General features: G+C 60.5%; 1 protein-coding gene across 1 annotated transcript in view; it reads right to left on the bottom strand.

The window, feature by feature from the left end:
* Positions 1-329: 329 nt before the first annotated feature.
* Positions 330-11,210, bottom strand: part of PpBr36_08933 (uncharacterized protein) — a gene marked incomplete at both ends in the record, with an annotated part of 13,772 nt that continues 2,891 nt past the window's right edge. The window contains 4 exons of the mRNA XM_029896058.1: positions 330-3,420; positions 3,550-10,355; positions 10,449-10,717; positions 10,820-11,182. Of these exons, the coding sequence (XP_029747728.1) occupies positions 330-3,420; positions 3,550-10,355; positions 10,449-10,717; positions 10,820-11,182 (10,529 nt within the window). The remainder of the gene's footprint in view (positions 3,421-3,549; positions 10,356-10,448; positions 10,718-10,819; positions 11,183-11,210) is intronic.

Below are 11,210 nucleotides of genomic sequence, written 5' to 3'. Positions count from 1 at the left end.
TGTCTGTCTAACCGTAGGGAGACAAACGGCAAGGGACCAACAGCTGCCCCTGGTTGTGCTGTTGTCAGATGCAGGAACCCGAGGCTACTTGCAAGCTTGCTACCTGTTGGTACTACTGGGCTCAACCTATCACAGTTGGGGCACATAACCTCCAGAAAATGTTGAAGAGCAGTTCTTTTCATTCTGGAATAGGACAAGTACATATGATGTAATAGTACCAAAAGCATCAACAAAACGACTATGACAAAGGAGAGGCTTCCCCAAAAAAGCATTTATACCAAGAAAAAAGAAATCAACAAAAGAAAACATGATCTGCAGGGGTATCGTGGTTACAGTGCCTGGCCAAACATCACCACGGCGATGACCAAAAACACAACAGAGCGACGTGGCGTAACAATAGCATCCGCCGACGCCGTCTTTGGGTATGGGTAGACGTCATCCTTGCCACTCGCGTCCGCGTCGACATCCTCACCCGAGCCGGCATTCCCGTTCGGGCCACTGGACACATCCGGATTATGTTCCGGCGATGGTCCTGTCTCGCCGCCATCTGGAAGGTTTTCTTTTTCTCCACCTTGTCCGGCTTGATTATTGTCTGCTCCCGAATTAAAGTCCGAGTTTGAACTGCCGGCAGATGGGCTACCATCGTTTCCTGCTTCGCCGCCGACTCCTGTCCCTTCTTGGGAACCACCTGAACTGCCTGAATTGCCTGAGCTGCCTGAGCCACCAGAGCCACCAGAGCCACCAGAGCCACCAGAGCCACCAGAGCCGCCAGGACGGACACCGTCGTGCTCCGCAGGTACGTATTGCACGTCACCATCCCTGCAGCGGTCACCCTCGCACGGCTTCTGCTGCACGATGGGGTGCTTCGTGCCCGCATCGCGACAGAACTCCGCCTTCTCCTCTGGAACACCACAAGTCTCGGGCCGGAACGTCTCAAGCCCGGTGCAGTCGACCCCATCCACGCCGCAGTGCACTGGAGTCCATGTCGTGGGCTGCTCCCCCTCCGTACAGGGCCTGCCGTTGCAGCTCGGGACGTAAACCGTCTCGCCTGCGCAGTTGCCACACACGTACTCGATCATGACGACGTAGACGGTACGGGACACCGGCACAGTCTGGGTAGCCATCGTTGTCGGGGCGGTTTGCGTCCGGCCGTCCGGCATGGATGGCGCGGCGGTCACGGCGTTGGATGGTTCAGCAGCTGTGCCGCTGCCCCATGCCGCGGACGGCCCGGCGTTGCCCGTCCAGGTCGTCGATGGCTTGACAGTGTACGTCGAGGTCAGGAACCTGGTGAGGCTGTGTTCGTCGCCGGTGCCTGCCACGCCTGAAGGCCAGCCATCGCGGGTCGGTGGCATGGAAGCGACTGCTGTTGTCGGCAGCGAGTTGTCGGGGCCAACGGCACTCGGCTCGTCGACATCTTCAGGCAGAGGTGCCGGCTCGTTTGTGGCGATGCTACCAGGAGCTGTGGCCGGCGATCCAGGGCTACCAGGTGAGGTGTTCGACCCGGGGTTGGCTTGTCCGTTATCTGGAGATTGGTCGCTTCCTGCAGAAGTGGGAACCGCAGGGAATGGTAAGACTGACTCGTCAAACCCAGTCCCTGATGGGTTTGGCCCGCCGGATTGCGTTGAAAGGGTGGTGGGAATGGCGTTTCCAGGCCCCTGGTTGCCGCCGTTTGCAGGCGGTACTCCAGTGGAAGTAGTGACGGGAGCGTTTGGTTCGCCGCCCGTTTCCTGAGTACCTCCGTCGCCACTAGGGATTGGTACAGTAATAGGGGGCGTGGCGTTACCAGGCTGCTGATTACCGCCATTGGCAGGCGGTGCTCCAGTGGGAGTAGTGATGGCAGCTGTTGGTTCATCATCTGGTCCCTGGTTATCTCCATTTCCACCTGGGTTTGACACAGCAGTGGTGGGCGTAACGTCCCCAGGTTGTTGAGTATTTGGTCCATCCCCTGGTCCTGGTGCTCCTCCATTGCCACTGGAGCTTGGTGCAGCAGTGGTAGGCGTGACGTTCCCGGGTTGCTGGTTGCCACCGTTGGCAGGCGGTACTCCAGCTGCAGTAGTAGTGACGGGGGTACTTGGCCCACTGCCCGTTTCCTGATCGTCACCATCTCCACTTGGGTTTGGTACAGCAGTGCTAGGCCCGGTCCCGGGTTCCTGGTTGTCCCCATTGCTGCCTGGTGTTGTTGAGACGGTGGTTGGCCCAGCGCCAGGCTGCTGACCTCCGTTGTTGCCTCCGGGAGCCGGGGTCGTGGGAGTTGTACTTGGTCCACTTTCAGGCTGCTGGCTACCACCATTATCATCAGGAGGCGTTAGGGTAGTGCCGGGGTCAGCTCCGGGTTGCTGGCCACCACCGTTGTTGCCAGGAGAAGTCGGGGTAGTGGGAGTTGTACTTGGTCCATCTCCAGGCTGCTGGTTGTCACCATTCCCATCAGGAACAGAGGTGGTTGGATCCGTGTTAGGTCCACTCCCAGGTTGCTGGCTACCACCAGTGTTGTTGGGAGCCGTTGGGGTAGTAGTGGGGTTAGTTCCAGGTTGCTCGTCACCACCGTTGTCGACAGGAGGCGTTGAAGGTGTTGTGGGCAACGAGGGCGACGAGGGCGATGAGGGCGATGAAGGCAACGAGGGGTCGGTCTCGTCTCCTGTTTGCTGACCATTGCCGCTTACAGACGTCACAGAAGTGGTGGTGACGAAAGTGTTAGCCAGCGGGTCGGAGGATGGGCCGCCTGGAGAAGGCGTGACGACTGCCTCAATGCCTGATGTTGTTTGGCCAGACGGAGGGGAGATTGGCGAGTTATCTGGACTCTGCAGGACTCTTTGGTAGATGGAGAACCTTTGGTTGGCAGGTGGTGAGATTGGTGTGCCCCCGCTGCCTCCTGATTCCGTGCCCGAGCCGCCAGTGCCGGCGTCAGTTCCGCTGCCTGTTCCGCCAGTTCCACCAGTGCCAGTGCCAGTGCCAGTACCAGTGCCAGTACCAGTGCCAGTACCAGTGCCAGTGCCAGTACCAGTTCCGCTACCCGATCCGCTGCCTGTACTCGGGTCTGTTCCTGTGCCAGATCCAGATCCAGAGCCTGATCCACCAGTTCCGGTTCCGGTGCCGGTGCCAGTGCCAGTGCCATTGCCAGTGCCTGTTCCACCGTTACTTCCAGACCCTGTGCCTGATCCACCAGTGCCCGTACCAGCACCAGCACCAGCACCAGCACCAGCGCCAGAGCCAGTACCACTCCCAGTTCCCGAACCTGCACCATCATCATTACCCGTGTCCGTCCCTGACCCAGTTCCTGACCCAGCGCCGGTTCCAGCCCCAGAACCATCCACCATCCCTCCACAAACCTGATCCTGGTTTCCAGGACAGCGGATCTCGCATCCCTCACCAGAGGGCGTATCCGCACCATCCCACTGAATTTCCATGGAACAGTAACAATCCCTAAACAGAAGCAAATTTTTTTTTGTCGTTTTCGTTTCACAAGTCAGCAAATCTTTAACTTTTAGACAAATTCCCACCTTCTGATCCCCCCTGCAAAAACAAAACGAGACAGTCGGCAGCATCACTTACGTATCGTGCGCAGCGCTGTATAGCCAGTCCCCGCACACCTCGGAGCACCGATCGAGCGTCATGTCCGCCTCGCGGGCCACGAGCCGGAAGTTGTCCATCTTGGCGCCGCCGGCGGCGCACCCCGTCCGCTCGAACTGCCTGCCGCCGGCGGTGGCCAGGAACCGCGGCATGTTTGCCTCCCACGGGCTCGGAGTGGCCGCCGATGCGCCGCCGTCTGTGGACGTCGCGCTCGGGATCGTCCAAGTCGCGGCGGGGTTTGTCGTGGGGACCTGCCCTGCGGCGTCTGTGGTCTCTGCCGTGCTGGTCGAGGGAGTCGTCGCGGCGGGGTTGGGGTTCGCGGTCTCGGCGCCGCTGGCTGTTGTTGGGGGTGATGCGTCGGTGTCGTCTGCGGTGGGCTCTGCCGTTGCTGGTGGGCTGGCTGCGTCGGCGAGGCCTGTCGTGGCACCAGCGTCTGTAGCTGCTGATGAGGATGGGTTGTTTTCCGGTCTGGCCTCCGTAGTCGTCGATGGGTTGGCTTCTTCAGCGGAACCTGTAGTGACGTCCGGTGTTGCAGGTGAGTTTGTCCCGGCTTCCGTTGGCGATGTATTGCCGTCTCCGGTAGGGCTTGCTGTGGGCCCGGCGTCTTCATTCGACGCTGGACTTGAAGTGTTCTCTGCTCCGGACCCCATGGCAGCCGTTGAGCTCACCTCTGTAGCACCGGTTGTTGAGACCTCTGGCGTCGCGGATGAAGCTGCTGTTGTTTCTGCAGCCGAGCCTGGAGATGCGCTGCTTTCTACCGTGGCTTCTGCAGTCGCCTGTGGGCTGTCTTCTCCGCTGCCTGGATTGGCTGCTGGTGATGTCGATGCAGACTCTGCCGGCGTAGTTTCCTGACTCGCAGGTGAGTTGCCTGCCTCTGTACCTGTCGGCACCACAGCAGATCCACTGCCCGCGTCTGTAGTTTGCGAGATGGAAGACTCGTCGGCCGTGCCGGTAGCAGGGGCCGTTGGAGAAGACGCATCATCTCTGGTATCAGTCAACGTGGTCGCGGTCTGATCAGCTCCTTGGCTATCGTTGGTTGTTGTCGGAGATGGACCAGATCCTGAAGTCGCGGACGCGTCTGCTCCTGAAGAGCTAGATGCATCTAGGGTTGTGGTTCCTGTCGCTGCAGGTTGGCTGCTATCACTATCTAGTTCGGGTGCTGGCGTGATTGTAGTCGAAGAAAAAACTGTCGTTGGTAGGTCGTCAAGACTGGCAGACGCCGTGGTGGAGGCCTCTGTCACCGAGTTTGGTGGATCGGCTACAGATGATGGTGCGTCGGGATCAGAGTCAACATCGGCAGTCGACAGCGCCGTTGTACTCTGCATAGCTGAAGTGGTTGTAGAGGCTTCCGTTGTGGTGCCTTGATCTGGGAGAGAGCCATCGGATTCAGTTGCTGTCGTCGTGACCTCTGGTGAAGCTTCCTCCGCCGGAGATGTTTCCGGGGGATTAGATACCCCTGAGCTTGGAGATTCGGTCTGCGAGACGCTTGCGATGCTGGCGGTAGGGCTTGTTGCAGAGGTACTTGTCTCTTCTGCTGAAGATGGTAGTTCAGTTTCTGATGTGGGCAATGGAACGGAAGGAGTAATACCAGCCTCTGCAGTTCCGGACGAGACGCTTGCATCTGTAGGTGTGGAGCTTGGCCCAATCTCATTTGCTGCATCCGTGGGATCCGGTCCTGCTCCATTGATGCCTGTAGTAGACAGTGACTGTACAGAAGAGCTTCCATTTTCATCAGCAGGTGTGGTGCTGGCTGCCCCGGTCGATGGGTCGGTCAAAGAACCGGTAGCTTCGGTAGGGGAAGACCTGGTCAAGGTCTCAAAGGTCGATGGGCCATCAACAAAGGTAAATGAACTCTGAGTGGAAGATGCAGTGATTTTGTTGGAAGCATCTGGTGGAGGACTGCTCGGTTCAGGCTCAGCGGCTGTAGTCTCTTGAGAAGAAGGAGCATCATTCGTCGGTGCGACCCCGGTCTGTTCAGCAGCCGAAGTTCCGTCGGTTGGCGAAGCGACATTTGATGCAGGAGATGGACCACTGGTAGCCACGGAACCGCTGGTGCCGGATACTGTAGGTTCGGTCATAGATTCAGCAGCAGCCGTCGTTTCGGCTTCCGACGCGCTCTGTGAAACCTCTGTGCTGGTAGCAATGGTCTCCTGGGGACCCGGGCTTGCGGGCTCAGCGGCTGACTCCCCGGGGGCCCCACCGGTGGCAGCGTCCGTCGCTTGTGAAACTGCAGAGCTGGCGTCTGTGACGGAAGCTACCGTGGGCTCGATCGCAAGGTCGGTTGTCGCAGATGCCGCTCCCTCGACCGAAGAGGGACCATCAGTTCCACCGCCACCGGGCAGGACTCCTGTGCTCAGCGGCATCTCTGCGGTGGAAATGGACTGTGCACTCCCTCCGTCGCCCGGGGACTCGGCTGTAGCTACCGTAGACGACGCAGCCTCAGTGCTCAAAGTCTCTGAAGGCAGCGCCGCCTCGGAGGGATCTGCACTGGTTGAAGTCTCGACGCTTGGTGGCGTGGTCTCAGTCGCTCCGGACGAGGGCGTGGGCTGTCCGTCGTCCACAGATGCGCTCGCAGTTGCTAAAGTTTCAGACTGGTCAGCGCCAGTGGTTCCGCTGAGGGTCGTGGATGCTGTCTGTTCATCTTCCGAGAGGCTGCTGGCGGTCGCTGAGGGAATTGGCTGCCCGTCCTCTGTCGAAGGCGTTGCAGTCGCAGGGGTTCCATCGCTTGTAGTCTCGCTTACACTGCCAGATGCAGCAGCTGAGGGTGTTTCTTGCTCGTTCTCCGTCGAGGTAGCCGAAGTCACTAGAGTTTCGCCGTCCACCGCCCCGCTGACGGCCGTAGAAAAAGCTGGCGAGGACGTTACCTGCTCGTCACCTGCCGTGCCAGTGGGAGTGGCTGAATCGGAGGTCGCATCGTCATTTCTAGTCCCGCTGGCTTCGGGAGCGGGAGTTAGAGAGGGTGATCCGCTGTCTGGTGTGTTTCCGGTGGCGGTCCCTGATAGCGTGGCTTGATCATCACTCGCTGGGCTAGTTCCAGTTGCTGACGCAGACACTCCATCGCCGTCTACACTTTCACTGATAGTCAATGAAGCAGTCGGCGAGGGAGGAGCTTGCTCATCCCCCGTAGTCACGCCAGTGTTGGCCGGACCCGTCTCGGATGGAGACACAGAGAGTGTCGGCTCCTCGTCATCCGTCGAGCCAGGAATGGTTGCCGAGGCCGGAACTTCCGCACTTGTGGGCTCGACATCAGCCTCCGAGGCGGTGGGAGATGTCGAGGTCTGTTCACCCTCCGTTGAGCCGCTTGCAGTCGGCGAAGCGGGACCGTCGCCACTCGCAGTTGCGCTCGCAGCATCCGAGGGTGCAGCTGATGCTGTTGCAGTCTCACCATCTGCGGACTCGCTCGCAGTGGGCGAGGCGGAACCATCATCACTTGCAGTCTCGGTCGCGGTCTCTAGCGTTGTCGCTGGAGGCGTCACCTGCCCATCGCCCGCCGTCTGACTGGGAGTCTCGGAAGCTGGCGTTGAACCTGCTTCGGCCGATGTCCCCGGCGTCTCGTCCGCAGGACTAGTTACAGTCGCCGTCGCCGTCGTCGAAGCTTGCCCGTCTTCCGCGGCACTGCTAGCATCCGCCGAGGAAGCCGCAGGCGTCTCCTGGTCTTGTTCAGAGGAGGCGGTCGTGGATGCCGAGGGAGTAGTATCCTCACCGTCAACGGCCTCACTGGCAGTGGTTGCGGATGCTGTCGGAGCTGTAGTTTGCGCCTCTCCGCTCGGGGCGGGCATACCCTCGGTAGCTGACGTTGACCCATTGTCCGTGGCACCACTAGCTTCCGTGGGGGATGTCGCCGATGGTTCCTGGGCCCCTTCTCCCGAGGCAGTAGCAGTTGTCGAGGCGGCAACATCTTCGCTGTCCGTGCCCTCGCTGGTGCTCGCAGAAGGTGTTGCTGTAGTTGCGGCTGGCACCTGCTCACTTGGACCGGGACTGGCTCCTGAACCTGGCGCCTGGCCATCTTCCGTAGCGGCGCTAGGGCTTGCCGATAACGATACTGAGGGTGTTTCCTCGGCTCCGTCTGTCGAGCCAGCTGTGGTTACCGGAGCTGCGACCTCCCCGTCGCTTGTAGACTCGCTAGCGCTGGCTGAGACTGTTGGTGTGCCTGCTTCCTCTGTGGGGGCCGGGCTTCCTTCCGAAACCGATGTTGGCCCGTCAGGAGAGCCGCTAACATCCACCAAGGATGAGGTTGCAGTCGTAGTCTGCTCGCCACCTTCAGGCTCGACGACAGTAGCCGAAGATGCAGTTTCCGCAGGACCGTCCCCTGAAACTGATGATGCGGGCGAGGCCGGCTCGCTGGTTGTTTCCTGGGCCGTTGACGACCCCGTCGTAATGTCTGCCGGGATGTTTGTGTCGACGGCAGTCGTCTCTGCGGTCGTGGACTCTGCTACGCTGATTTCAGACGAAGGAGACGCGGGCGTAGCGGCTACAGAATCTCCCATCTCACTTGCAGTAGGGGAAGCTGCCGATGACTCGGTCGAGTCGTCTGATTGGGATGCGGTGGTCGTGGCATCGGGCGCTCCGCTGTCTCCCGTCCCCTGCTGTGGACCATCAACGACAGTAGCCGAAGCAGATGCGGCCGCTTCTGTAGTGCTTTCTCCCTCAGTGGATGGAGAAGCTGTTAATGAGCCACCGACCTCAGGCGCCAGGCTTGCCGAGGTCTCTTCGGTACCTGGAGAAGTAGAACCGGTAGTAGCATCAGCAGGCGGCCCTGCAGCGGTACTCTCAGGGCCTGGAGTTATCGTGGCTGCGGGTGCGGCAGAGCTTCCCGGCGCTTCCTCCGACGAGCTTGTCGACGAGGTGTTTCCAGATGAGGCAGTCGGCGACTCTGGAATTCCAGGTTCCTCGGCCGTAGTTGCTGACGACCCTGGCGATACGGGCTCTCCACTCAGAGTGGCAGCAGCCTCCGGCTGTGGAGGGTCCGCAGTAGAGGCGGTGGCAAAATCCGGCTCCACGCCCTCCTCGTACGAAGTGCTGGTTGCCTCGGTAGTAGAAGCAAGAGGTCCCCCCGACGCAGTACTCCCCAGAGGTGTGGCTGACGGCTGAGCATCTGCAGCTTCAGAAGAGCTCTGCGACAATTTGGCAGTAGTGGAAAGCTCCGTCGAGGTAGGCGGTGCAGGCGATGACGACGGCGGTGCGGACGACAACGACGACGACGGCGTCATGACCGGCTCCGGAAGACAATCCCCCGTAGCCCGGCCCTGGCCGTCCAAAACCGCTCCCCAGCGACAGAGACACGTCCCTGCATTGCACAGACCGCCCAGGGAGCCTTCGCACTCCTCCCCAGCCTCGGGGCTGAACCTGCCGTCGCCGCAGGCCGGCACGTCGTAGCACTGGTTGGTGGCGGTGTTGAGCCCGTAGATGCACTGGCAGGTCGTCTTGTTGCAGAGGTTGTCGGTCGGGCTGTCGCACTGCTCGCCGCTGTCGACGACGGAGTTGCCGCAGCGCGGCAGGCAGTTTCCGGTGTAGCCGCCGCCGGTCGAGTCGGTCTCCCTTCCGTACAGGCACCGGCAGTTGACGCAGGCGCCGCCCTGGGAGCCCTCGCACTGCTCGCCGGCGCCGTAGGTCACCCTCGAGTCGCCGCAAAAGGGGGCGGGGTAGCACCGGCGGGTGGCCGGGTCCAGGCCGTAGAAGCACCTGCACGAGGCGGCGTCGCAGAGCGGGTCGGTCGGGCTGTCGCACTCCTCGCCGCCGTCGAGCACCCGGTTCCCGCAGCGCGGGAGACACATGCCCGTGTAACCCCCGGTGGAGTTGGTCTGTCTTCCGTACAGGCACTTGCAGTTCACGCAGTCGCCGTTCTGCGAGCCCTCGCACTCCTCGCCCGCCTCGTACGTGACCCTCGCGTCTCCGCAGAAGGGCTCGGCCAGGCAGACGTTCTGCTGCGTGGCCGGGTCGAACGTCGTGCCCCATCTGCACTTGCAGGTCGCCGCGTTGCACCTGGGGTCGGCGGCATCGTCGCACTCCTCCACCGGCCTGTCGACGATGCCGTTGCCGCAGGCCGGCTTGCAGGGGATGCCGCCGTACGTCGCGTCCCACTTCCCGTCCGAGTACTGCCCGGCCGGACAGCAGTAGTAGGCCTCGGTCTGGGGGTTGTACGCCTCGCCGTATGCGCATCTGCACTGGCTGTTGCAGCTGCTGGCGGGGCTCCCGTTCCTCGGGCCGTCGTCGCACTGTTCCTTCCCGACGGCGCGGTCCAGCACCGAGTCTCCGCACTTGGGCGCCCCTATGCAGGACTGGCTCGTCGAGTTGTAGCCGTTGCTGCAGTAGCAAGACTCGGGATTGCAGCCGCCGCCCGCTCCGTCGCACTCCTCTTGGGGGCGGTTTATCGACCCGTCGGGGCAGGTTTCGGGGATTTCTTCGGCGTAACGAGCAATGACCGTGGGCCACCCCGTGTATCCTCTCCAGGTCATGGCCATGGGTGGGTTCTGGGTCGGGCGAAAGTTGTCCGTTAAAGAGACGGGTTTGAAGGTCGAGGGAAAGTTTCCAAACACTCCCCGAACCGTGGAGGAATCGTTGGAGCTCAGGTCTCCAAGCAGACGGTGCCTCCCTATCAAACGATAATTGTACCTCCACACTGGCGGGCTCGGCGGGTATGAGTTGGTGAAGCGCATGCTAAAGTTTCCCCATTGTTGGAGAAAGTCGACGTCGAGAAAGTTGATTTCTTCCGTTGTGCCAGTTCTTATTTCCGTCGGCGTCTGCAGCCAAAGGCCCGTACCCGTGCCCTCGACGGCAAATCTCATGGTCTGCCATCCATGACCTGTCAGCTTCTTTTCTAAAATCAGGGGTGGGGGGCTGTAGTAAAGATGGAGGATTTAGTAACTCGGGACTGTACAGACCTTGCTGACAAAGTTCGCGGCACGTGTGATGTTTTCGGTTGTGGGTCGATGGGCAAACATTATCACGTTGCCTGTTATTGCTGGTTGCCATCGCCGTTGAGACAGGTATAGATACCAAAAGCGGTTTATGTTGTGTGGCCTCCATCCATACATGCCCGCTGTTTGACCAGGGGGCACGGTACCGGGGACAGTAACAACAAGAACGGCCCTATGTACTTGGATCTCGTGGGGGAGCATGGGTATGAAGTTTGTTGTGTTGATGAAGTTTACTATTGACAATGTTTGGTTAGTTACCTAGGTTGCCGATACAGGAACCCCGTGTGTGCAAGTCAAGGAGTCTGTTGGCAGGATATCAAGACGGACGGACTTACTCGTATAGTTCCACGCTCTGGCGGCCTTGACCTCTCCCAGCGCCTCGGTGGCCTCACCTGGAGGAGTGTCGGTGACGATAAGGACGTCGGCTTTTCTGAACTTGACATCGACCAGAGGTCGACAGTATTGGTTCCCGCGTTCGACGTCGTAAAGACCGCGGACACACTGACATTGTGTGTTGCATACAACTCCAGGCTGACCATTCTGTGCTCCAAAGTCGCACTCCTCGCGATCACTGACAACACCATCACCACACGCAGTCTGAGCGGACCCAGTTGCGGCCAACAAGCCAACAACCGTGGTGACGACGTTGCCGACGGTGCCGAGCAGCATGTTTGCAGTCTTGTTGAGTCTGCCAAGTGCTGTTTGGGAGGGGGGGGGGGGGGGGGG

Source organism: Pyricularia pennisetigena, chromosome 5 (genome assembly GCF_004337985.1).
Source record: "Pyricularia pennisetigena strain Br36 chromosome 5, whole genome shotgun sequence".
Lineage (NCBI taxonomy): Eukaryota > Fungi > Ascomycota > Sordariomycetes > Magnaporthales > Pyriculariaceae > Pyricularia > Pyricularia pennisetigena.
This window is presented reverse-complemented; position numbering and strand designations above follow the sequence as displayed.